Genomic DNA, 26578 nt, shown 5'->3' with positions numbered 1-26578 from the left:
TGCAGGCTGCGTATCAGGAAAAGCTTTGTTGCTTCAAGAGTGGTCAGTCATTGCAACAGGCTATCCGGGGAGGTGGTGGCTGCTTTCCCAGGGAGGTGATGGTCACTCTTCCTGGAGGTGTTCAGCAAGCAGAGAAGAGGTCTCAGGGACATGGTTTAGCACCGGACTTTGTAGAGAGAAAGGTTGGACTGGATGATCTTAAATATGTTTTCCAACAAAAACTACTTTATGATGTATGAGAAACCTTTGCTGCCCTGATGCCTGCTGGGGCTACCCGGGACCCCGAGCACCGCCTCCCTCCCTGTGGTCTGCACTGCGCAGCATGCTCCCAGTCAGGAGCCAACTGCCCGGCGATGAGGGCGCAGCAGACGCGGCTCAAGGCAGCTCCCGGATAGACGGAGCGAGGGGCGGCGCGGCCGTGCCACAACCACCTCATAGCCAGCAGCCCGCCGAAAGCGTGTCTTCCGGTGAGCCCTAGCCGCGCTCCCTACCCAGCCGTGCGCCAGTCCGGGCGGCTCACACCGCCCCCGCGGCACCGCGCATGTGCGGCCCGCCCGGTAGAGGCGGGATATCTGGCCGGTCCAGGGGGTTGTGCCCCGGGAGGGAACCGCTGCAAGCACACGTGCCCGGCGAAGGGTGGTCTGGAGAGCAGCGTCCTGCGCCCGGAGACGCCGCAGGCCGGGCAGGGATGCAGCAGTGTTTGGGCTGGAGCCTGCAGCTGCGCTGAGAAGGCGCCGTTATGGCGGAAGCTGCTTTTCTCCCCGGGAGTCCTTGCTCCCCAGGCCTGGCTATGCGGCTCCCCCACCACACCACCCCCCGCCGCCTTTTTCCTTTTGTCGTTGGGTTGCTTTTCCTCTTTATTTCACAGTTCGTTAGCCCGCGGTTTGCTGTTAAGTTCGGTACCGGCGGCCCCAGCCGCCGTGGCGCTGGACCCTGCAGCGTGTCCCGCACGGCAGCATGTAGGGGCGGAGCTCCGGCCCGCCCCGCCCCTCCGCCTGCCTCTCCCTCACGGCAACGCCTCGTCTGCGCCCGCCCATTGGCCCCCACCTCCCTGCTGTCCCGCCCCCTGCCGCCCGGCACGCGCCTCCTAGCACATTGGTCCCTTCCCCGCCCTCATTTGCATACCGCCAGCTGAACCAATCGCCAGCCGGTCCCTGTTTAACATGCAAGAATCCGACCAGTCAGCGAGCGCGGGGGACGGGCCACCACGTGCTGTTGCTAAGCTTCGGCTTCTAAATTGTTACTATAGTGGCCAGCCAATCGGAGGCGGCGATGCGGATCTGTCAACATTCCCTGCCCCAGCCAGAGGAAAAGGGGGGTGTGCGGGGTGTGCTCTGACTGGCGATTGGCCCGACTGCCTCTCTGCGTCCCGCCCCCGCGCCGAATGGCGATTCCCTATTGGTGGGGCCGGCTGCCCGTCTCCTGTGTGTCAAATGTAGGTTGAGAGCGAGGTGCCTTATAACCAGGGGCTTGGAAGTCCCCCGCGCGTGAACTCGGCGCGGTGCGCGACGTAGGGCGACGGGGGGCTGAGGGCTCGGCTCTGCACAGGCAGCCATGGAATTGAACTCTCTGTTAATCCTCCTGGAAGCGGCCGAGTACTTGGAGAGAAGAGACCGAGGTACTGGGCGCAGGCGGGCAGTCACTCAGTCACCCGCAGGCGCTCCCAGCCGCTCTCGGCCTTTGTTGTGTGGAGGCGGCGGCGGCGGCGGCGGCAGCGGTGGGCGGCCCAGGCTGGGCCGGAGGGGACCAGCCCTGAGCCCCTCGCCTACCTGCCCGGGCAGTGCGGGATTCACCCGGCCTTCTCCAGAGGCACCGCGCTGGGGGAGGAACAGTGCTCATCTCTTGGCCTGTTTTTGATAAGAAATGCCCCGTAATGGGTTGTTTTTTCTGTCAAGCTGTGTCTGGGGATGGTGTGTGTATGTGGCAGCGCTCAGGGTACCTCACACTTCTCTGTGTGTGGCTGTCGCTAATTGTATGGCAGTGCCTCCCCTTCTCTTCCCCTCCCTCCCCCCAGTGCAGCGTGACAAGGGTTTGCATGATCCGCCTCGTTTTTTTAATGTGCACTAAAATAATCCTCCTAATTTCGGCACTTTTTTCCCTTTTTTTTTTTTTAATTATTTTTTTTTTCTTTCGGTTTATCAAGTTGTGCTATTTCGGGTTTGGTCTCGCTTCTTTTAAAGAGATGCCAGAATGAAATCCAAACAAATCAACCGGAAAAAAAAGAATTCTGTTCTTTACCCTAGCGTTCCTGCAAAGGAGGAAAAAAAAATGCATGGAAAAAAAAATATATTGCCACTAATGCTGACTTTGTCCCTAGAAGCAGAACATGGCTATGCATCAGTGTTACCCTTCGATAGTGACTATTCCAGAAAGAAAACAAAGGCAGGCACCATGGCCAGAAAATCCCAGAATAACAGGTAATAGACGCACCGCTTTTTCAGAATGAATCGGCAGCTTTTCCAGCCTGTCTAGCTTATGTGCAGTGCATACATTTATTAAAAATAATAACTAATCCAGTCTCTTAGTTTCCTCCATCCCGGTAGTCGCCATTTTTTTCCCCTGGATGGGCTTGGCTCTGTTTTGATCTCTCACATAAACACTGCCACGCGTACACCATCTCCTTAGTACTCACTGCACTTCTAAACCATCCGCCCTCATCGCTCCCTCTGCTCGGCGCTCACCGACGGCGGCTTCTCCCGCAGATCTCAACACCATCATCGCCACTCAGACTTCTCTTTGCATGGCACTAATTTCCACTCCCCCCCCCCTCACCCCAGCATTTATTTATAAACCGCAGGCAGCGATCTGCCCGCCTCCCCCATCGCAGCCCCAGCAGATGCAGCCTCCGGTTGCAGCCAGGCGCTGGGCTCTGTGAGGGGAAGCATGTGGGGTGGTGGGGGGAGACCCACCCGAGCACTTGAACTTCTCCTGAAGGTATTAAGTGAGAAGGTGTCGGAGTGAACTTGACCTCTCTGGGGCTTCTGCTGCGCCGCTGTGTTGCTAGCCAGCCCGTCCGTTCGCCCGCACGCCGCATGCAGCTCCATCCAAGTGCATGACTCGGTTGTTATTTATCGCGATCATCACTCGCCTGTTTCTGGCGGTGGTTTGGTTGTTTTTCCCGCAGCCGCTACCTGTGCAGCGATGGCATGAGCGGAGCTGCTGTGCGCAGACTCTCTGCAGCTTTGTTTGCTGCTGGGGCAGCGGCTGTGTACGTGCAGGAGGCTGTCTTACAGGGACAGTGCCGGCCCCTGCCTGGGAACTCCTCCAGTCCTCTGCTCTGCTTTGCTCTTCCAGGGCTGCTTGAGAGAGGAGGCAGGGATCGTGCCCGGCTGGGCCTGCGTCTGCCCGGAGCAGCGATGCTCTGCATGGTGGTGCTGGATGGTGGCTTCTGTAGAATAGCCTAAAATGAACTCGGCTTGCACGTGACTTGTTTTGCAAGGGAGCAGGGAGTCTCTGCTCTCGCTTCTTCAGCTGGCAGCTGGGGCTGCTGGAACTGCGGAGGTGTGGGACAGTGTGCTGCTCGTGGGGCAGTACAGGTGCAAACTGAAATCGAAAGCTGCTGAGCTCCTTGAGAAAAACGTGAGCACCCTGCTCATGCCTACATGGCCGAGTGGTGCGTCTTGGAGGTAACCGAGGGGGAATGAATTGTTCCCCTGTGGCCCTGCTCCAGGCAGAGCAACCATTTTGGGAGGGGTGCGTGTGTGTTAATTGCAGTAGTGCTACGCTTTGGGGGCTTCAGTTGAATGCTTTGTCTCAACTCAGAGCATAGAGAAGACATCAGTTTGTTTTTAAAAGGCAAGTCATCAAAAGCAGGGGGTATGTTTTGTTTCCTGAGACACTTTGGTCCTGAAGCTTTTTAGTGGCTTTTTTATGAAGTATGCTTGTGGCCTTTTAAAAAGATCCACAGTGAACCTAAGCAGGACTCAGAGGATTTCCAGCTGTAAACTGCTCATGGAATCCTACGGATTTCTTCTTTCCTGTCTCTTTCATTCAAGAAATCCGTGTTAGTTACAGAGCTATTATTCCATCATTTCCATTCTTAGGTCTCTTGTCATCCACTGCAAAATAGTTATTTGTCTGAACTGTAAGCTGCTTTTGGGACTTTTGAGGAGAGGATTTGTAATCTATCAAATATAGCAGAATTAAAAGATTTCTGGTTACAGATTTGCTGGCATTATTAAAGCTGAGACATACAGGTCTGCTCTGCAGTTACTGTGCTGCTCTGCTTCCGCCTGAATTTATGTTTACCTGCTCAGTTGTGTCCTCTGATTCCTACTCTGTAGCAGCAGAAACCTCCCAAACTGCCATCCTGCAGCAGGCAGTTTATACCTTTACTCACACTTTCTTTTCCTCTAGCTGCAGTGATTAGGTTAGAGATGAGTCCTTTGTGTTTTGGGACAGGATAATGCTTGCAAAGAAATGGTTTCTTAGGTGGCCGTGACCACCACCAGGACAATGGTTTGCCTGCTTCAGCGGGGACCCTGGGTTTGCTGGCTGGGGTGGGAAACAGGCACACTGCTCTAATGCAGCACCCTGCTCTTTCATGGGGACAGAGGTGCAGCAGGGCCCTGTGGGCACCTCTGCGTGGTACCTACCAACTACAACCTGCGTGTACCCATTGCTGCTCAGGTCTGCCTGTGAGCTTAGATTTGAGGAGAAGAAATTCTCCTTACGTTTGAAAACCCAGTCTGAAGTGCAGGAGGTGCATTGGCAGTGCTCTTTTGTTGTTATTCAGCGCTTATAGGCTCTACAGTCCGAGCCCCAGACCAGACTCTGAATTTTTGATAACACAGTTAAATCTCCCTGAGCAACTCAAAGATTAACAGAGGGAGACGACTGGCCAAAGTTCAGAGGATCTGGAGTGGTCGTGGGTAATGTGAACCACCGGGCAGAGTGTTTGTCCATATTGTTCCACTCCAACCATTTTCCAGACATGCTGGGATTGGAGCACTGGATGCAGGCAGGGGTGATTGCATCCGTGTCTGAATTGTGCACCTTATTATTGGCTTCTTTTTTCTTATATATAAAAATAGGTACTTAAGGATGGAGGAGTAGGAAAGGAGCAGATAACTGCACGTTTCAGAACTGCAGTGGCTTTGTTGTTGTTTTCGTTATCTATTTTGGTATCCTGCTGCTTGCAGCATCTGATCAGGTTAAAAAGTGATACATATATGTATGTTGGGTGGTGTTTATTCATGCTTTATGAGCTATAGATACAGAAAAGCATGAAAAATCATCTTTCTCTTTCTTGGAAAATCAGGAAAGAGGGGAGGAGAAAACCTGTCATATGTGAGGAAGCCTGGTGTGCTGTACCCTTCTTCTTTGTTCTGTATTCTCTCCCCAGTGTAGCCTGCCTGGTGAAGGGGATGAGTATGTCCCAGTATACCCAGCACAGGTGTGCTGACTGGCCACTGCAGGCTGGAGGACCGGGCAGGGGTGGATTACAGCTGCCCGACTGTTCAGCGTGGGCACTGATGAACACCTCCTTGCTCTGCTGTGATGATGTTTGTGTAAGAGATGGCATCTCGGGACCTCCATCTTTTCTCATTGAAGAGGCCCAGACCCACAGGAGAAGGCGGCAGTGGAAGGCTGCCCACACTTTGGCCAGGATACTCAGGCCTGGGCTAAAAGCTTGCTGGTTTCTTGACTGCGGTTAAGTGAGAAGTAATTTTGACAGATTTGGGCTCATTCAGGGAAAAACACCAGCAGAATTTAATTTAATTAACTGAAATCTAGAAATCTTCAATCTGCCACAAGAATTTTTGTGCTTTTGCTTTGTCCACTGATAGCTATGGATCAGAATTAGAAGTGGTCATTAGCAGTTTGCTGCTAAACAGTATTCTTGAGGTTATTAGTAGCAGTCTGACAAGATTTTTAGGTATTTCTTTTTCACTTCTACTTCAGAATGGCTTGATTTGAGGAGTTTTCACTCAGCGTCCTATGACGTGCCCTTTCCTGTGTCACACAAACCAAACTGCTTTGTTTTCTCTCTTTCTGTCTTGCCACTTGTGCCAGTTCCTCAGCTGAGATTCAGACTTGTTCCCCTCTGGTAGTTTTGACCAAAATCCTTCGATGAAACTGGATTCTTACTTTGTGAAGACAACAGGAGACGAGAGAAAGGCACAAGATTATCTTTTGAGGGGGAGGTAAACCTAGGTCATATCTTCTTGTTATGATTGGGCACTTGACCACAGTATTATAAATGTCTCTTCTGACAGACTAGTGGTTGTAGTCTAGATAATACATGCTACTACACAGCTGGAATTAAAGACATAAACCAGCCGGATTTAGTGCAGTTGTGCCTTGGACACGTTACTAACAAACAGTGAAAAGTGCCCCCCGAGCTTGCTGTTTGATGCGAGGCAATGGACAGGCGACACCATGTGTGATGTGCTGAGGAGCAATACGACCCAGACCTGGAGCTGGGTGACGTTTGCTCATGAGGCAGGGTGCCTTGGCAGGAACACAGCTAGCCTGCAGAGAGCTGGGCTTGCTTCTGGCCTTCCCCGGGTGTGGGGTAGCTCGAGCTGTGCTTGGAGAGCGAGGTGCATTTTGTGCTCGTCCACGGGGGAGCTCAGGCAGCTGCTTTGCCACGAAAGGGTCAGAAATAAGGTAAACCAAAAAGCAAAATGTTGTTGTTAGATGCCAGTCTCCTGAGGTCATGTTTAAATTTCCTTGCGGAGAAGGGAACTGGATGGTAGTGGTGCCGTGCGTTCGGTTTGATCATTTAGGAGCTGTTTGTGGAAGGAGGGGGAGCAAAATAAATGCCAGTTTGAAAACATGGCTTCTTTATCTATTAATGGATATTTTTATTTTTGCTCATATGTTACATAAATAGACTTGTACTTTGTGCCATGCTCTGACAAAAGGTTCTAGCTAGAAAAAGATGAAAGCTGCGTCTGGTGTTTCAAATGAAAACAGAGCTTAATGTCCGAGTTGCTCTGTTAATGTTGGCTCATGGTGAGGGTCACCCTGTGGCCTGCAGAAAGAGCCCCTTGCTCTCTGCAGATGTTGTTTTGTGCCCTCACAAAGCATCTTAGGGATCGGGACCTAATTTTTGTTTTATTTTTGCCTTCTTTTGTTTTGTTTTGCTTGGGGGAGGCCGAGACTAAAACATTGCACACCAGAGTGTGCAGACAGACGTGGCTCCTCTGCTTTTCTGCCTGACTTTCTGATTCCTCTGGGCTTGCTTTCCTAAAGCAACCGATGCCACCACCCTTGTTTTTAAAACTGATGCATTTTAGTCCCGGTATAACAGATCTTGCCAGCTGAGTCTGTCACTCCTGAGGAACTGCAGTAGGTCTGCACTGCCTGGGAGCTGCAGTGCTCATGCAATTCAGGAAAACAACTTGCCACCGTGTTAGAAGCATGTCTGGACCTCACTACCGCAAACATGTGGCAGCTCAAACTTGAACGAGGTAACTGGAAGCCAGAGCTCTGCCATCGAGGCTGTGCCAGGATGCCTGATTCCCAGATCCCAGCTGAATCTGCAGGGCTGCTTCAGTTCTGCTATAAGGAAAATGCAAAAGTAATTTCTAGTGGATTAATTCCATCCAAGCCTTTTCTTGCCATTTTTCCACCCAGGAGCAGGGAATACTGGGCAGGACATGTGTTTACCTTCAGGTTTCATGTTGCACCATTCTGGTGATTCAGGTAGTGGGCCATAATATTTTCACATGCATCCCACAACAGATTATAGATCTGGAGAGGGAATTCCCTGGAAGCAAATCAGCATCCTTCCAGGTGAAAGCTGTGCAGCAGCCACATCCAGGCCAGGCTGTGGGGGTGTGAGCTGCCTCTCTTGCACGCTGACACACTGGAGAATGGCAACTGGATGCAGACACTCAACCTTTAGCACCCTGTAAAACGTCTTGCTCTGTTCGTTCTTTCAGTCTGGCCAAAAGGTGAAGTGCAGGCAGTGTAGTTTGCAGGTGGCCCTCCAAGTGCTGTGCAGCCTTAGGTGGAGTTTTGTCCTCTGCATGTGGGTTGTACAGCACCTTGCCAGCCTTGCCTGCGCCAGCAAGCCTTGCAAGGGCAAGTTGCTTATAGCAAGCTGACCTTGGTTAGTAAATGAGGGGAAGACTGTGAGTGTGTTTACCTGGGTTTTAATCAAGCATTTGACACTGTGTCCCACATGAGAAACTGGCTGCTCATGGCTTGGATGGGTGAACACTCCAGTGGGTAAAAAAATGGCTGATGACTGGGCCCAGAAGTGGTGGGGGTTGGAGTTAAATCCAGCTGGCAGCCAGTCTCAAGTGGTGTTCCCCAGGGCTCAGTGCTGGGAACTTTTTAATCATTATCAGTGATCTGGACTAAGGGATTGGGGCACCCTCAGTGAGTTTGCAGATGACAGCAGGCAGGGAGGGAGCACTGATCTGCTGGAGGTTAGGAAATGATTGTGGGCACTTCCTGCTGACTCCCTCATATAAACTGGTAGAAAACTGGCTTAGAAGGGACATGTCTTCTCTGCTAGCCTTACCATCTCAATTAGCACCCATCCTGATTGCTTTGTTGTGTCTGCTGAATGTCACATCTGCCAAATGCTCTCTCAATCCAATAGCTAGAATTCTTGCTTAGGGCAGGGAGGGTGGTGGAAGGGGACAGCTATGGGGACGTGCTGTTGGAAGCAGTACAGCATGTTGCAAACCAGCACAGACATTTGCTTGCCTTCTACCCCTTTTTTCAAGTTGTCTTCTGACAATATATTCACAAAGGAAACCCAACTGTTCCTTGGTAGCTGGTGAACTGCTCAACATTTGCTAAAGGGATATTAGGGCTGTCTCAGGTCAACAGTGTAGTCTAAGCAGAAACATTCCTGATCTCCTGAATCTATGATTTTGCTAATAATTTCTGTATTGTTGGCTTTCCCCCCTTTATTTTTATCTGAACCTTTTTAATGATACCTTTCTTTCATGACTGCTACCCCCGAGTTTGCTAAATTTTACTGGAGATACAGAACCAAATATAGTGAAGTGAAGCTAAACACTTAAGTCTTGCTTCTCTTGCAGGCTGCCTTAGAAGGGTTCCACTGGCCATTGGTCTGCAAATCACAGTTGTACATCTCTCTTTTTTATATCAATACATAGCTGCACCCAGCAGGTCAGGAGAGGTAATTCTTCCCCTTTACTCTGCTCTTACAAGACCCCACCTCGAATACTGTGTCCAATTCTGGTGTCTCCACCACTAAGAAGGACACAAAGCTGCTGGAATGAGTCTGGAGGAGGGCCACAAGGATGATCGAATGGCTGGAGCACCTCTGCTATGAGAATAGGCTGAAGGAGCTGAGGCTGTTCAGCCTGGAGAAGAGAAGACTCTGGGGGGGACCTCCCAGCTGCTTTCCAGTACCTGAAGGGATCCTACAGGAAGGCTGGAGAGAGTGTCTAGCAAGAGGGCAAGGGGGAATGATTTGAATGGTTAGACAGGATCTTAGGAAGAAGTTCTTCAGTATGAGGGTGGTGAGACTCTAGAACAGGTTGCCTGGAGGGGGTTGTGTATGTCTGCTCCTTGGGAGTGTTGAAGTCCAGGTTGGAAGAGGCCTTGAGCAGCTGAGTCTAATTAAGAAGTGTCTCTGCCCATAGCAGGAAGGTTGGAGTAGATGACCTCTGAAGTATGATGTAGGATTCTGTCCTCTTAGTTATATCTGTCCTTGAAGTAATAAAAGACTCCATTTTGAAGCATACTGGGCTGTGTGTGCAGACCAGTGCTGGTGATTTTTATGTTCACGTTGTGTGAAGAGCAGAAGGAGATGAACATTCTTACAATATCCTGTGCTGTAGGTGGTGAAGGAGAGACTAAACAATATTTAGAAAGAGGTCCATCTCTTCTGAAAGCAAACCCAGCAAAAAAGCTGTTGTGCTAGTAGTAGTGCATTTAGTTTGCTCTGTAGCTGAAGTAATGCTCAGGACAACAGCAAAACTTCCCATTTTGGTTCCTGGTTAAGGCCTGAGGGTTGGGGCATTGCTCAGCCTCCTTGCAGCTCTCGAAATGCGTGGCTGATGCCCGTGTTTGCACACTGCAGGTGTCAATCAGGCTTTTGTGGCATGAGGGACTCTGTAAAGCGGCACAGGTTTGCTGCTGCTCCATTTGGTAGCTGGCTTAGGCAAAGCAGGCAGCTCTGCCCCTCCAGACATGGTCTGGCAGAACATACCTCACAATTACCTCCATGAACCAGAGCTGCTTGTAGGTGTGCTGGGTGGAGAAGGACTTCCAGCTGCTCACTGCATCCTCTTTTAACCCAGCGAAATGCTGTGTGCAGGCTGAGTTGCTTGGCCAGTGCTTCTGCTGCTCATGCCATGATCACAGCACCATAGTCACCATGTATGCTTACTAGAGCTGCTGTGAGCTCTACTGCAGCAGGCAGCTCAGAATTGACTACTTACAGCAATCACCTAATTGCCAAAAAATTCCAGGAGGTGTTCAGGTAGGGCTGAATCCAGAGCAGCCATTGTTTCCTTTCTTACAGAGTGGCTTTATGCCTTGGAGAGGCCCACAGGGAGAGTCTGGGGAGAATGGTTCCCTCCTGAACTTGCTTTCTGTTTGCTTTTATAAATATCGGTGGACTTGGCATAGTGTTTGTCATTTTGTGTGAATATTGGTGTGGAGAAGTGTTTGTGGAGAAAATGTTTGGTCTCTTTCTCCATGTGTAGGAGTAGAAAACAAATATCCTCTGATTAAGGTCAAATGGTGCAAAAGGCAGTAAATGACAGCAAACTCAGCCCACCTGCTGCACTGGTCAGGAGCACTGATGTGGCACTGTAGGAGTACAGATTTGAGTTCAGTTGTTACAAGAAGTTTAGCAAACAGATAAAGGAAGAATTCTTAGGCTCTGCAGAAACAAATGTGAGGTGATGGTTGACACAGTTGATGTTTTGGTCACAACACTGTGATGCTTTCTGGTGCAAGTGGCTAAAGCATCAGTGCTGAACCTTGTCAGCATTTGAGTTTTCCTCTACTTGCAGATGGGTGCTTTGCTTAATTCATAGAATTACAGGATCCTAGAGTTGGAAGGGGCCTTCAAGGTCATCTAGTTCCAACCCCCCTGCCATAGGCCACCTCCTACTAGACCAGCTTGCTCGAGACCCCATCCAGCCTGCCTTTGAACACTGCCAGGCTTGGACCCTCCATAACTTCTCTGGGCAACCTCTCCCAGCACCTCACTACCCTCAGGGAAGAATTTCTTCCTCATGTTTCATCTCAATTGAGCTTCTTCCAGTTCGAAGCCATCGCCTTTTGTCCTGTCACTGAACCATGCAGGATCAGGAGCTGCACCAGCCTGAAATCAGTTGTTTGTGGGTTCGTTGATTGGATTCTCAGGTTGCATCTCCTTACAGATCCACATCATCTTTCTCTGCATGAGCTTTGTTTCCCTTCTGCCCTCTCTGTGGCTGGAGGGATACTTTTCAGCAGCAGCAACACCTAGGTATGCTGCAGCATCCAGCCATGTGTGCGGGGAGAGGCAGGAGGCTTTGCCACCAGGCAGGGCCTGCGTTTGTGCAGGAGACTTTCTCACCCTGTGATGTCTCTGCTCTCTCTGTGCACTGACAGCTCCAGAAGGCCACCTGGGCCAGCACGTCATGCCCAGATGCAGGCAGGGGTTACAGCACGTCGGAGCAGAGCTGCTTTGACGTAATCTGCCGGTTGTAAAAGCTGCCTCCGCCTTTGTGTCTTTTGATCCTTATGTACTGGGCATGTTTTCAGGGGGATAAAACTAAAAGTCCGGGAAATTGCTGGTTTTGAAGTGGTGACAATAACTCCCATTTTAGGAATGTTTTTAATCTCAGCTGTATAAATAAATAAAATTAATATTTCCAGCTGAATCATTAAAACCAAAAAAATATCCACCAAGAAGTTGGGGCTGCCTTCGAATGGCAAAAAAAACCCTGAGGCATCACTTGGGGAGAGGAAAAAAAAAGGTTGGAAGACAGTCATATACTGATGTGGTCAGCTCAGGGGCTGTGATTTATGTTTTTGCTGCATGTAGACTCAAGAATTAAGAGGATTCCTCTCTTTTTTTGCCATTAAGATGTCAACAGTGCCAGCAGTGGTTGGCTGCTGGGTTTTCTTTCTGCTTCTCCGTGGGCTCAAAAGCTGTTTTTTGGGGTGCTTCTTACTTTTACCTGTTACCGTTTGGATCTTCTAACACTGTCTGCCCCCTCATAATTTTTCTTCACAGATAAAAATCCTGTGGGCTGTTTTTATTACTAACCTGCTCAGTCTTTTAATGTCCAATTCTGTCTCTGAATCTATTGAATGCTAATAAATGCAAATTTATTATAATTCTCCCCCAAACCCACAGTTTACTCATGGAAATTAAGTTGATACCTTGAAGTATCTAAGGGATGTAAAAGTGAACTAATTTAACAGTGAAGCTGTTTCATAATCCTTATAAATACATGTTTCAGAGAGCTCTTTTGCAACTTAGGCAAAAATGGCTTTTAAATATTCTAAAATCTTGGTTTATTTTTCCTTTAATATTTATTTTCTCCCTCTCTTTTTTTTTAATAGGTCATCACACAACGAACTAGAAAAGCATAGGTAAGTCTTGAGAGACAAGCAAGTGAGAAGATGTGTGCCTGCCATTAGAATTACCCATGCTTATTGAACAGTATTTTGTCCCAGTTAATTTGCTTCTGCACTGATTGGTTGATTAAGTAGAGGGGGGGATTTATCAACTCAGATCTAACAGGTATAACATTATTTGGCCTTTTTTTTTCCCCCTGTTGTTTGGTATGCTGTTTTTGAAACACCTCTGGTAATGAGCTTTGGGTTGATTAATCTTGTAGCCATAGTGTCACTAAGACTGACTGCAGTTTGCTGGAAGCATATGGAATGCATAGGATGCTTTGGGTTGGAGGGCAACTTGAAAGGTCAGCTAGTCCAAACCCCTGCACTCAGCAGGCATGTCTTTGCATGGGCATTTTGGGGTTAAGGTGGATGATTTTTGGGGAGCAATGTGTCACACAGGGTTATTCTATGTTTGTTTGTTTTTAAAGTATGCCTAAAGTGCAGTTAATTTTCATCTTGCATGTAAGTACCTACGGATCCATTTTTCCCCTCCATGTGCTTCCTTGCTGGTACTTGTCCTGTCCAATGAGCTGTGTGTGGGCTAGAAATCAGCACCTCATGAGCTGCAGGTTCTGTGTGTCCAGTGCTGTGAAAAAGCTCTGCTTTCTTAGCAGGGACATTGATGGGAGGCTGAAGACTTGAGTTTTGGAAGAATCCCTGCTTGGACAGTTTTGGAGGCAGTGTTTAGCCTCTGTTCTACCTTATCAGAGTTTGTTTGCAGATGGGTTTTTCTGTGTAGGCAGTCTCCTGGGGTACCCTGCTCCGAGGGCAGAAGGTGCCTGTCCTCACTCTGGCTTTTGTTTAGCTGAACAGAGCCATGACACTCTCACTGCAAGACCACCACCTTCCCCTCACCATTTAGGCAGCAAGACAAACTCTCTTTTGGGTAGTTTTTTTTGTTCTTTTTGTGTAGCTTGTGGTCTTTGGGGTTTCATGCACCCAAAGAGAGCAACGGGGTTGTGTGTGAACGTGGGTTAAATGTATTTGCGTGCTCCTCAATACATGAAACGTGGTTGATGGCAGATGATTGAACTCTCTGGGGTGTTATCTTGTGTGTTGTTTTGTGGCTGCAGTTGTGTAGCAGCTAGACCATCACTTCCCTTGCATGCCTACATGCTTCCCTGCAGCTTAATTGTAATATGAGTAAATTAGAGCCCTGCCTCAATAGCCACGTGGTCATCCTAGAGAAGAGAGGAACTGAGGAGGGCTCAAGCTCACAAACTGGGCAGAACATGGTGCACTGGCTAAGGCAGAGTGTTCAGGAAAATAAATTCATGAACATTCTGTCCTTCAGTCACACTTCTTTCAAAGGAAAAAAAAAAGAATATTTGGCCCCAGTTGTGTTTCTTTCTCACTCTCATTTTTTCCAATCCTCTTTCTAGATACTCTATTCCATTTCTTCATTTTCCCCTACTCCATCACTGTTGATTTGTTGACACCCAAACTGTATATTCCTTTTTAATTATTTCCTTACAGTCATTTTTACAGCCTAAGCATGGAGTTGCCCCTTCCTCCCTCTGCTCTGCCTTCACATGTTTAAGCATTACAGTAGAGGAGGCACAGCAGTGCTTGCAGCAGATGCGGGGGCAGAAGAAGGGTCTGTGAAGTGTTCAATCTCCGTTTGCACTTTCAGTTCTGTATTGTATCTCTGTAGTGGCTGGACCACACAGTATTTGCCTTGCTACCTTTTCTCTCTGTCATCTCAAGGTCAACATAGGTAAACTGCAAGGTATATCTTGTTATGCAACTAGTGCTTGTAGCTGCTGCTTCTCGCTCTACCTCCTACAGTTTTTTTATTAACCCTGCCGAGGGTTTTATTAATCCTGGCAAGAACCTGCAGATTGGTGCAGAATCCTTGCATGTGCACATGGGTGCTCACAGAAGCTAGGTGAGGTGTTTACAGTTCTGCTTAGCTGATGCATTGGTGCAAAGGACTCTTGTCATTTTAATTTGCTTTCAGCAACCCCCTTCTCCAGCAGTGTGGGTGGGTGAGCTGGTAAAACCCATGCTTCTGATTTTCATTCTGTGATACTAAAATTGCAGTAGAATCCATCGAGCACCTTGCAGAGTTTCATGGGAGATAGACGGTAGTGTCCCTTTGGCAGCTGGTCCTTGCAGCAGAGCCTGTCCCCGCGGCAGCCCTGCCCTGCCAGCTGTGAAGCACTGGATGTTGATTTTGGAGGTGTATCCTTTCCAGGACTAGTCCCTTTGACTCACCACTGCCGTGATGCTTCTGGCTGAGGCACACTTGGTTATCTCACAGGAGCTCCTTAAGGAGGAAGAGAGGAGATGGCTGCTCACATCCTTCTCCTTGCCCGGTCCCTCACGTGGTGTCTGTAGGCTGATCTGAGCACTGGAGGGCAGGGAAGTTGCTTCCTCATTTGCAGGACCTCTGTGTTCTGGATGAGGGTGGCCAGAGCTGCTACTAAGCAGAAAGTCAGGGGAGTTACATACTTGAGACTGTTTCAGGTGCAGCATTGGTGCTGCATAGCAGAGTTTTTCTCCGTGGCTTTGACATGAGTTGGAATAGCAGTGCTTGGTCTCTCTGGGTGTGCAGACTCAGCTCTTTGGCACCACCACTTTAATTGGCATGTTCTGCTGGGGGCTCTCTTCTGTGTGCTCTTGAGGGGATGCTCAGAGGGACACAAACAGAAGCAGAGACGTAGTTCCAGCAAACCCTTCTGTTACATGAGAGAATCTAGCCTACAGTTGTGATGAAGTGTTTGTCAGCAATTCATATAGAAAATTCCTTTTTTTCTCTGCTTTTTTAAGTCTCCCCAGAATACCATGCTCAGAATTGCAGTGCCTGTTCATTACAGTCAAACTCTGTAAGGACTCGTGCCTCTAATGGCAGCCCTGCTATGGGCCTGTCTGATTAAGGTTCTCATCTCAGAGCCATGAAACAGTAAAGCCCCTAAAGAAACAAAAAGCAGGAAAGCAGGGAATTTTCTGTCCTAAGGACAGATGAGCTGCTAGAAGATACTTGAATAATTACAGCCAGGTTAAGCAGAACAGCACTAAGATGTAAATAGTTTCTAGTGGCAAATACAGACATAGATCTTCATGGAATGAAGGTTGAGGTTGGATATTAGGAAAAATTACTTCATAGGAAGGGTTCTCAGGCATTGAAACAGGCTGCTCAGGGAGGTGGTGGAGTCACATTTAAAAGATGCGTGGATGTTGTGCTGAGGGATCTGGTATAGTGGTAGTGGCTTGGCAGCAGTGGTGGGATTGTGAGCTCTAGGTGAGTGGTTGGACTTGATCTCAAAGCTCTCTTCCAACTTCAGCAGTTTTGTGATTCTATGCTAAGGAGGCTGGAACATCTCTCTTAGGAGGAAAGGTTGAGAGAATTGGGACTTTCTAGTCTGGAGGAGTGACCAGTTCTCCCTCTAGACTGAGGGAGGATCTCATCAACGTTGATCAGTACTTAAAGAGTGGGTGTCAGGAGGATGGGACCAGTCTTTTTTCACTGATGCCCAGTGACTGCACAAGGGCCAATGGGTACAAATGTGAATATAAGAAGTTCCATCTAAACATGAGAAGAAATGCAGGCTGCCCAGGGAGGTGGTGAAGTCTCCACCTCTGGAGAAACTCACCTGCACGTGTTCCTGCCTGACCCTCTCTAGATGACCCTGCTTTGGCACGGGGATTGGACTTGATGATCTCCAGAGGTCACTTCCAACTCCCACCTTTCTGTGGTTCTGTAGTGCTGCCCTGAGGTTTGGGTAGTGCTTTGGGTAGTCCCAAAACCTATAATCTTGCCAGGAAAAGGCTGCTAAATTGCATCATCATGTGTATGAAGTGGGTATCTGCAGAGAAATGTAGATTCTGATGAAAAATAGATCTTCTGATGGAAGCATTATGATGTACAAGATTAACTGATGAAGTAAATTGAGCAGGTTAACTACTCACAGATAGTTTTCTCCCAAGGGAAGGGCAGGTGCCAGCAGCATATTCCCATTCATTGGTACATTAATTTCCCCTATCAGACTTAAGTGGAGTTTAAAGTTTATGCAAGCTGAGACAGTGCCCTGGTGGATGCCTTGAAATCCTCACTCTGATTCTTGATGTTGGTAAATTGCAGGGTTCATGGAGAGCAGGTAACTGCCAGCTGCTGATAAACTTGGGAATTTTGAAAGAGAACTGAAAGGTCATGGAAATAACAAGGTACCAAAACAATGCAGGATGTTTGTTTTGATTCCGGGCTGCCTTTTCACAGTGACATATTTCCATTGCAGTTAGCACTGTGGTGCAGCAGAAGGACCTAAATGCAGTGATCTGAATGGCTACAGTGCCACCAGGAGCTGAGGAAACCCCATGACTGGTGCTGGAGGTGGAATACTCCCAGGGAAGGATGACCCAATGTGTGTCTCGCTGCTGTGCTTCTGTCAGGAGTGTACCTCAGCCTGCCTGCATGCTGCTGGGTCCTGCTTCCTGCTGGCACAGGAGGGAGGGGAAAAGCTTGTATCTCCAGCCACTTTCTTTTCCTGACCTAGCTCACTGTCCCAGGTACAGGGAGAGGATGGGATCACTTCTGTGTCAGTATTAATTTCCCATATAGAGCAGTACAGTTCATTCTTCTGTCAGTTTAATTTTCCTCCTAAGCATCCAGTTCTGGCTGCTGCTGCCAGAGGATAGACCTTACTGACCTAGTACAGATCTCGTTGTTATGATGAGTCTTTAAGAACTGCTGCCATTTCCAGCATGTGTCCAGATAAGACAGAAAACACCAAGATAAGGTGGCTGGGAACATGGGAACCACCTCATCCTGCTAGCAGAACCTAAACTTCGTGTTACATCTGCTGCTTCTGGTTCTCTCATCAAGTAAGGAACCTTTTACACCAGCTGCTTGGTGTGAAGTGGTTTATTGCATCCAAGTGACTTGCAATAAACACACCTTTGCACTGCTTAAGCAATGGAATGTCTTAAGAAGCTGACCTGGTTTTGTGAGCTGACAGCTACCATAGGAGGTGGACAGCCCCTGTGGGAGGTGGGCAGCAGCTGCACAGGGAGGTGATTCTGCTCTGCTCAGGTGAGACTTCACCTGGAGTGCTGTGTCCAGCGCTGGGTCCCCTGGCACAAGAAAGATATGGACCTGTTGGAGCAGGTCCAGAGGAGAGCCACAAAGATGATCAGGGGACTGGGGCACCTCTGCTGTGAAGACAGGCTGAAAGAGTTTGGGCTGTTCATCCTGGAGAGGAGAAGGCTGCAAGGAGACCTTAGAGCTGCAATTCAGTATTGGAAGGGGCCCTACAGGAAGGCTGGGGAGGGACTGTTTGGAAGGGCCTGTAGTGATAGGACAGGGAGCAATGGTTTGAAACTGGAGCAGGGTATATTTAGGTTGGACATCAGCAGTGAGTTCCTCGCAGTGAGAGTGATGGAACACTGAACAGGCTGCCCAGGGCTATGGTTGAGGCTCCCTCCCTCAAGACATTCAAATCAGACTCTATGTGGCCCTGGGCAGGCTTCTTTGGTTGGAGGTTTCCCTGCTGAGAGTGGTGGGGTTGGAGAAGATGGTCTTTGAGGGTCCCTTCCAACCCAATGCAATCTGTGAATCCTAGAATGACTCAGGTTGGAAGGGACCTGAGAGATCACCTACTCCAAACTCCCATCCATGGGCAGAGACACCTCTCAACCAGACTCAGCTGCTCAAGGCCTCGTGCAGCCTGGCCTTGAGCACCCGCAGGGAGAAGGCAGCCACAACCTCCTTGGACAACCTGTTCCAGAGGCTTACTACCTTTGTGACAAAGCATTTCTCCCTAAGATCCAGTCTAACCCTGCTCTCCCTCAGCTTCAACAGTTCCTCCTTGTCTTTTCTCTAGACTCCCTCATGCAAAGTCCCTCTGCAGCCTTCCTGTAGGATCCCTTTAGATACTTGAAGGCAGCTCTAAGAGTTGCCCCCCAGAGTCCTTCTCTAGGCTGAACAACCCCAGCTCCCTCAGCTTGTCCTCACAGCAGAGGTGCTTTAGCCCTTGGATCATTCACTTATCTTTTTCCCACCTCCAGGCAGTCAGCAGGGGTCTGGACTTGTGGCTTGTCATCTTCTGCCTGCTGCAGTAGCTACTCTAAGTGTCCCTGCACTGATTTACTGTCTTCTGAGTGCTCACAGCATCTCACCTGGCCACACACTCGTTCCCACCTAGATTGCTAGCATGGAGAGCAGGGCTGTACTCAGCAGATAAAGCTGGGAAACTGATCTGCTCAGGAGGTTAAATTGCAGGTGTTAGAGCTGTACACATCCCCATGCTTTGGACAGAGCTCTTATTCAGCAATGAAAAATAGACTAAAGTACAGCCTTGACTAAGTTGTGCTGTCCTTTTTCCTGCTGAGATCTGCTTTGAAGTGCAGGACCTAAGTGCAGTCTTGGGTCTGGGCTGCAGAAAGCCATGTGCTTGCTGGCCAGCTGAGCAGCCAGCAGAGAGCGGATGGGCACAAGCCCAACTGCCTGCATTTTTTTCCACTTGGATGTGTTCATCCCTCTCTCCAAACATAAGTCCATTGTATGTTGGTCTCTAATGGACTCTGTGAAAGGTGGTTTATGTTCTCAGGATCTGCTAACTGAAATGGCCAATTCTTATCCACCATGACAGAATATTGAGCTAGTTTTGTGCAAAATGGAGGTGTCCTAAAGAACTAGAATGGATAAGATAATCCTTTCCCTATTTTGGGAAGTAGTAGGTTGTTATGAGGCTGGATAGTGATGAGATGTGAGATGGAAATTGAAATACCTCTGCCGAGCTATGTACACATCCTGCTAGGACAGACCAGAGTGACAGGACTTAGAATAGAATCGCAGAAGAGTTTGGGTTGGAAGGGACCTCCAAAGGTTATTTAGTCCAACCCCTCTGCAGTGAGCAGGGACATCCTCTGCTAGATCAGGTTGCTCAGAGCCCTGTTGAAGATGACCTAGGATATCTTCAGGGGATGGGGCCTCAACTACCTCCCTAGGTAACCTGTTGCAGTGTTCCACCAGCCTCATGGTGCAGAACTTGTTCCTCACATCCAATCTAAATCTGCTCTTCTCCCATTTCAAACCATTGCCTCTTATCCTGTCACTGCAGGCCTTTGCAAACAGTCCCTCTGCAGCCTTCTTGTAGCCCCTTTCAGGTACTGGAGGGCTGCCCTAAGGTCTCCCTGAAGCCTTCTCTCTCTAGGCTTGTCAGAGGATCAGAGGATGTCAAGTAGCTAATACAGGTGTTTGACTCTAGTTTATGATGATGATGATTTTTTTTTCTCTACCATTTAGTGTAACTAATTGTGTAGTGCTTGGAGGTTGGCAGAGCCAGCACAGAGAGGTGTGGGCTAGGCTGCTTGTGCATGGGGTCATCTGTTGCAATGCTTCTAACTTGAAAACTAGTAACTAGTTGCAGGCTACACACCCTACATTAAGAAAGCCTGTTTTAGTTTCCACCTTATAGCAAGGCAGTAGAAAATTGGGGAACAAAGTTCCCATCTGAATGTGGTAAAACATCTCTAAAAAGGTGGAGAAGTACTCAGGAGTCTTCTTCTCCCAACTGCCACCTTGGGATTAATGCCTAACAAATTTATCTGCCTTTCTTTCATTGATGTTTCAATTTAGGTAACTAAATGAAGCTATGAGGTGCTAAATAAGGGGTCTACTTGGCATCTAATTGCTGCCACAAGTCAGCAGCTCCTATTGAAGTTGGGAGCCTCCTCAGAGTTTGCAAATGTGGGCTGCACAGACACCCTGTGCCTCACAGAGCATATTAGCTGGCATTTAGAAAACATAAAGGTAGCAAACCCTGTAATTCCCCCAAGAAAGCTAACTTAATCCCCTTTGGGAAGTGCTGTGGTGCTGCCTGCTGAAATGAACAGCATGGGTGGAGTAAATAATTTCTGCTAGGGAAATCTGGGAGCTTGTTGTATGTGTTTGGCTAGAAGCAGTTATATGGGCTATGTGCTAACAGGTATTTGAAAGAGGCTGTCAGGTGTCTTGGTTCCCACTGCCTGACTTTACATACTCACATGGCAAGTGGGTCCAAACTTCTAGCTCTTCCTTCCATTGCTAGATAACCTCAGGACACTGCACTTAAGAAATGTGGGTTGTAGGGAAGAAAGAAGAAAAAGAGGAGGAGAGCTTTAAAAAGCTGTTCCATACCTTATGGTCCCCAAATGGATCATTTGCAGATTCTGCTCAACTGCTCCCTGTCTGGCACAGAGACACCCAGCTTCATACTGCTCAGTGGAAAGGGAAACAGGACAGAAATGAAATGAAATGATAAACATGGCACTATCTGTGCTGTGGCAAGCTAAACCTAAACTTGGAGGCAGGACTCTGCAGGTATCTGCAGCCCTCTACTGTCCCCTGATGCCAGGCTTTGATGCCAGGCTATGTTACTGTTTGAGGCAGAATATCACACAAGTGTTGCTTAGCTTTGAATTTATGAGAAAGTAAGAGTAGTCATTCTAGCCTTGGAAGAGACCATCTATAATTACATTCAGTGCATTCAATCCTGTCCCTAAATTTGTTTATATATACACCTCACTCAGTCTTTTTTATGCACCTCTAATTACAAGGTTTCAGTGCTGGAGTTAGACATAGAACAAGACATTTGGGGACACGGGTTCTTAATTGCTTCAGGGTGATTTCTTTTCTTCTTCTCTTTCGTGTTCTCACTTGTGATTCAAAACAGATTTTGGTTAGCTGGAGCAGGCACCCTGCTCTCATGCCAGGATACCCCAGCTGTCCTGATGGAGAACATCCCAAGCATCTACAGTGGTGAAAACCAGCAGCACTTATCACCTCCTTGCCCTCAAAGCCAGCTAACTTCATTGCTGTATGCTCAACCTGCTACCATTAGCTACTCCCTCTAAGATGACCACAAAGGCTCAATAGGTGCAGGTGCTGAGGAAGTATTAGCAGAAGCAAAGCCAGAAGTAATATTTAGCACTAAACATCCCTCTCTGATGCCTGAGTGCCCAGTCAGAGCTTGCAACTTCCAGCCTCTGAGAATGAGAAAGGGATTGTAAGGTGCGGAACTGGAGACAGAGTTGTTTTAACTCTGATTAGGTTTTAAAACCTAAATGCTCCTGGGAACATGGAGTCCCTTCAGCATTTGTCAGGCTGGATAAATGTCATTCATAGAGGTTGGAAGGGACCTTAAAGATCGTCTAGTTTCACCCCTCCTGCCAGGTTGTTCAAGGCCTTGTCCAGACTGGCCTTGAACACCACCAAGGAGGAGGCATCCATGACCTCCTTGGGCAGCCTGTTCAAATGTCTCATCACCCTTACTGGGAAGAACTTCTTCCTAATCTCCAATCTAAATCTCCCCTCCTCGAGTTTCAATTCATTTCCTCTTGTCCTGTCACTACAAGCCCTTGTCAAAAGCCCCTTCCCAGCTTTCTTGCAGGCCCCTTCAGGTACCGGAAGGCTGCTCTAAGGTGTCCTCAGAGGCTGAACAGCCTCAACTCTCTCAGCCTGTCCTCATAAGAGAGGTGCTCCAGCCCTCTGATCATCTTGATGCTTGGCATTTATTTGTCATTTGGATGCAGGGGTACAGCAGGCAGTAAACCCTCAGTGCCAGCTCCCCAGTGTTGCAGCTATTCATAGCTCACACTCCTCGTTTAACCTGCTGCAGGAAGAGGCTGCTGCATTCCAGCCGCCTGCCGTCGCACTCCATGTGAACAGCAATGCATGGCTTTAATTCAGCTAAAATAATTCAGCTTGACTTGCCTCTCCTTTAATTTGATATCATACACTGGTGTGAAAAACAAACAAACAAACAACAAACATCTTGAACCCACTTCACCCCTCATCTGACAGATGTATAAAGTTGCTGGGGCTGGAGAGAGGTTTCAAATTAGGCAGGAAAAACTCACTAGGCTTGTGCCATGCTCTCTTCTCTCAGTGCTGTGCTACAGCACCTCTCTAGGCTTCTCTAAGCATTGTAGTCTTCCTTCCCCCCTCCCCTTTTTTTTAAAGATCCTTCCTGTTGGCAGCTGTCCTGAGACACGATGTTCTTGCTTAGCATTTTGATGTGGGGAAACAGTCTGATAATTAGAGCTAGTTTCAAGCCCTGGGCTGGTTTGTGAGCAGTGGCTTGCTCTGGGATGTTGTCAGCCAATAAATGTGGAGAGTGTGTGTGTGTGTGTGTGTGTGCAGAGCCCTGCTGCACCTTGTGCCTGAAGCACCATGTGAGAGGGACATCTGTGCTCCCTGGAGCTACTTGTGGGGCAGGCTGACTACATCCTTTTCAACCACCTTTGGGGGAATGGTTAAATTGTGGAAAATCATAGAATCCTGAATGGTTGAGGCTGGAAAAGACCTTAGAGATTGTCCACTTCAACCCCTCTACTGTGGGCAGAGACACTTCTCAACCAGACTTGTTTGCTCGCAGCCCCATCTGACTTGACCCTGAACACCTCAAGGGAGGAGGCAGCCACAGTCTCCCTGGGCAGCCTGTTCCAGAATCTCACCACCCTGGACTGAAGAACTTCCTAAAATCCAGTCTAACCTTACTGTCCCTCGGTTTCAAACTATTCCCCCTTGTCCTGTCTCTAGACACCCTTACATACCCCCCACAGCCTTCTTGTAGGCTCCCTTCAGATACTGGATGGCAGCTCTGAGGTCCCCCCAGACTCTTCTCTAGGCCAAACAAACAGCTGGCTCCATTAGTCTGTCCTCACAGCAGAGGTTCTCCAGCCCTGGTCCCTTCTGCAGCACAAACCTGTTGTCATGAGGCAGCTTTTCTTTGTTTGGCTAAATGCACTTCTCTTTGCCCTGCAGTCCTCAGCCAACTACTTGCAGAAGTATCGGGAAAGGTGGTGAAGGAAAACACTGATTGCAGAACTGCAGACTGGTGGTGTGGCTTTGGATTTGCTGTGCCAATTTGTTTTGCAGTGTTCCACCACCAGCAAGGGCCAGAGCTTTACTGCACCCATCTCAGCAGGCAGGGCTCCGTGGCTTTCAGGGGGCAGTGTACAAGCACATGTCTACACCCATCTAACTCAAGTGGGAATTAAGACTGCTTGGTGTTGGGACAGTGTCATCTTGCAGTGGCACTTTCCTTATCTAACTGGGTCTGACACCATTCTAAGCCAACAGACAAACTTAAAGCCTTAAGTCTAATCTAAGAAACTTGAGTACCAGTGAGACAGATGGGTTTGAGAGGTATCATTTAGGAGGACTACTAAGTTGCAGTGTCTACATTTTAATGTGTGAAACAAATGGGTGGTAGGCTGGATGAATGAAGGGTCAAATAAGTTTCAAACGTGTCCAAGGGTGGTTCCATCACTCAGGTACTTCCCCAGAAAGGACTGTTCATCTCCCTGTGCTAGTGGGTACTGTGTGCTCCTGAGCTACCTCTCTTGCTGTTGCTTAAAAACATTTGAGAGGTGAACATTCAAAGACAATCAGTAGGTAAGAGGACTAAAACTGGAAGACATCTGAAACAAATTCCTTCTTCACAGAATCATGGGATTGTTTTGGTTGGAAAAGACCTCTGAGATTATTGAGTTCAACCATTGACCTAACACCACCATGGCCATAAACCCATGTCCCCAAGTGCCATGTCCACAGGTTTCTTGAACATCTCCAGCAATGGTAACTCCACCACCACCCTGGGCAGCCTGTTCCAATGCCTGACCACTCTTGCAGTTAATAAATTTCCAGCTCAAACCTCCTCTGGCACAATTTCAGGCCATTTCCTGTCATCCTATCGCCTGATACTAGGGAGAAGACACCAACCCCCACCTCAATGCAAACTCCTTTCAGGGAGCTGTAGAGAGCAATGAGGTTTCCCCTCAGCCTCCTCTTCTCCAGACTAAACAACCCCAGTTCCCTCAGCTGCTTCTCATGAGACTTGTTCTCTAGGTGTAAGAATTTGTGTATGTCTGACATTGCCTTTGAAGGAACAGGTTGCCCAGGGAGGTTGTGGATGCCTCTTCTCTGGGGGGGGGTGTTCAAGGCCAAGTCTAGTTGAGAGGCATCTCTGCCCATGGTGGGGAGGTTGGAGTGTGTGATCTCTGAGGTCCCTTCCAACCTGAGCCATTCTATGATTGTTTGCCAATGAAAAGCCAAGAGGTTCCTTGTAAGGGTGCTCCTGAATGTTGTGGCTTTGGCTCTGAGGCACTCAGCTGTGAGCATGCATTTCACACATCTCATAGCAATCAGCACACTGTGTGCCTTGCTATGGTACAGTGCTTTCATACTAAAAGGTTTTCTTGCCTTTTCACTGTAGTGAATCTGTGGTGTAGCTGAAATAGGTTGTGCCATTCATGGATGAGCTAGAGCTACTCTTTGGGAAAGAAAATCTATTTGAGGTGTCCTTCATAGAGCAGCCAGTATTGAAAGTGTTTCTCACTGAAAGAAATAGGGAAAGGACAGGATTTAATACTTCAGCAGAGGGTTGTTGTTACCTTCTGTTGTATTTAGCATTCTGCTGAAGGTCTCTCAATTCTGTCTGGACCATTCATAAACAGGTTTCTCTAGAACCATTTGTACATGGCTGAATTTCTGTGATTTTTGAAGATGGAATAATGCACAGTCTTTTAAAATGCCCTTTTAAGCAAGTGTGTTTTAAGGAGTACAGAATCTTCTTTGAGAGCTTACAAAAAGTATTGTGCAGCTGTAGGTAGATCACTGCTGACACAAAAAGGTGTTCTCTTAAGGAGGAGTGAGGCAGATATGTTTGAGGACCAACTTCGAGTGAGCAGAGTGGGTGTCCTGGTTTGGGACAATTACATCTTTACCTACTTTATCTGTATGGCATTGATAGCCAGGAATACACAAAACAATCTGAAGGCATCGAGTTTTCAGTACCATTAAGGTAATTTTCAGCAAAGTGTGTCAATGCTCATGTGTGACTGTGCACATAGCAAAAGGAGCTGGAGTCCTTAAGAGATCTTGACTTGCTGTGGCAAGCTCTGCAAAGAAAGAGTTGAATGCTGGAGTCAGGCAGGCAGAGATAATTCTCTCTGCTTTCACCTCAGTGGCAGGTGAATCCTGAAGCTGCAACAAGGAAGATTTTACTGCTGTCTGTCTTCCTCTCCTGTGGGGACAGACTGAGAGACCTGGGGTTGTTCAGCCTGGAGAAGAGAAGGCTCCAGGGAGACCTTAGAGCAGCCTTCCAGTGCCTGCAGTGAGTTACAAAAAGGCTGCAGAGGGACTGTTTCCAAAAGCCTGCGGTGATAGGACAAGGGACAATGGTTTGTCCCTTGAAGAGAGAAGAGCAGAATTAGATTGAATGTGAGGAACAAGTTCTGCACCATGAGACTGGTGGAACACTGCAGTAGATTGCCCAGGGAAGTAGTTGAGGCCCCTCAACAAGGCTCTGAGCAGGCTGGTCTAGTGGAGAGTGTTCCTGCTGACTGCAGGAGGGTTGGACTAGATGACCTTTGAAGGTGTCTTCCAACCAGGCCATCCTATTACTCTGTGATTTGTCCTGAGCAGTGCATGTCACTCAGGGATCCTGGGCTGCTGATTCTGTTTAAAACTGGAGTGCTCCCTGTGTGCAAGTGTTTGCATCTCATAAGTAAACTGTGAAGAGTCTTCCTGTGAAACCATCAGTGTTTGATAACTGCAGTGAGCTCTCTGCAGTGCTGTGTGCTGAATTTCATGGCTGGTGGGGAGATCAATCACCTTTCTTCAGGGAGAAAAGACAACCTTTAGATCTCTGACCCAGAGTGGTGGGCTCAGCACTTTGGTTCACCATCTACCTGGAGAACATGTGACTCCAGAAGTGAGTTTCTGCTGCAGGAAATGTTCTCTGACTTCATTCTATGTACATTATGAAGCCAGATTACATGGTCATTATGCAACAATGAAAAATTCAGCAACTGCTCTATATTTAAACCTTTGTGTATTAAATTGATTGCACAGCACCAGGACCAGACTAGGTTTGAATGTGGGAAAAAAAAAGGTGAAATCTGAGAGAAGGAATCTGAAATGTTCCATTTTGTAATGTCTTCTGGAGGTTTATGTCCCTTGAGGTAGGTGTTCTGTTTGTGTGCCATTTGTACTGAATTTGCCTTGTGATAGTCTGAGGCTGTCTGG

General features: G+C 48.2%; 1 protein-coding gene across 2 annotated transcripts in view; it reads left to right on the top strand.

Moving 5' to 3' along the window:
* Positions 1-610: 610 nt before the first annotated feature.
* MXD4 (MAX dimerization protein 4) overlaps positions 611-26578 on the top strand; it is a 38618-nt gene continuing 12650 nt past the window's right edge. Inside the window, exons 1-3 of one of the 2 annotated variants that reach the window (XM_064151570.1) lie at positions 611-1618; positions 2321-2417; positions 12505-12534. In XM_064151570.1, the coding sequence (XP_064007640.1) occupies positions 1555-1618; positions 2321-2417; positions 12505-12534 (191 nt within the window). In that variant the 5' untranslated portion in view covers positions 611-1554. Of the gene's footprint in view, positions 1619-2317; positions 2418-12504; positions 12535-26578 lie in introns of both variants that reach the window. The other variant, XM_064151569.1, reaches the window with a different exon arrangement.

Source organism: Pogoniulus pusillus, chromosome 11 (assembly GCF_015220805.1).
Source record: "Pogoniulus pusillus isolate bPogPus1 chromosome 11, bPogPus1.pri, whole genome shotgun sequence".
Classification (NCBI taxonomy): Eukaryota; Metazoa; Chordata; class Aves; order Piciformes; family Lybiidae; genus Pogoniulus; species Pogoniulus pusillus.
This window is presented reverse-complemented; position numbering and strand designations above follow the sequence as displayed.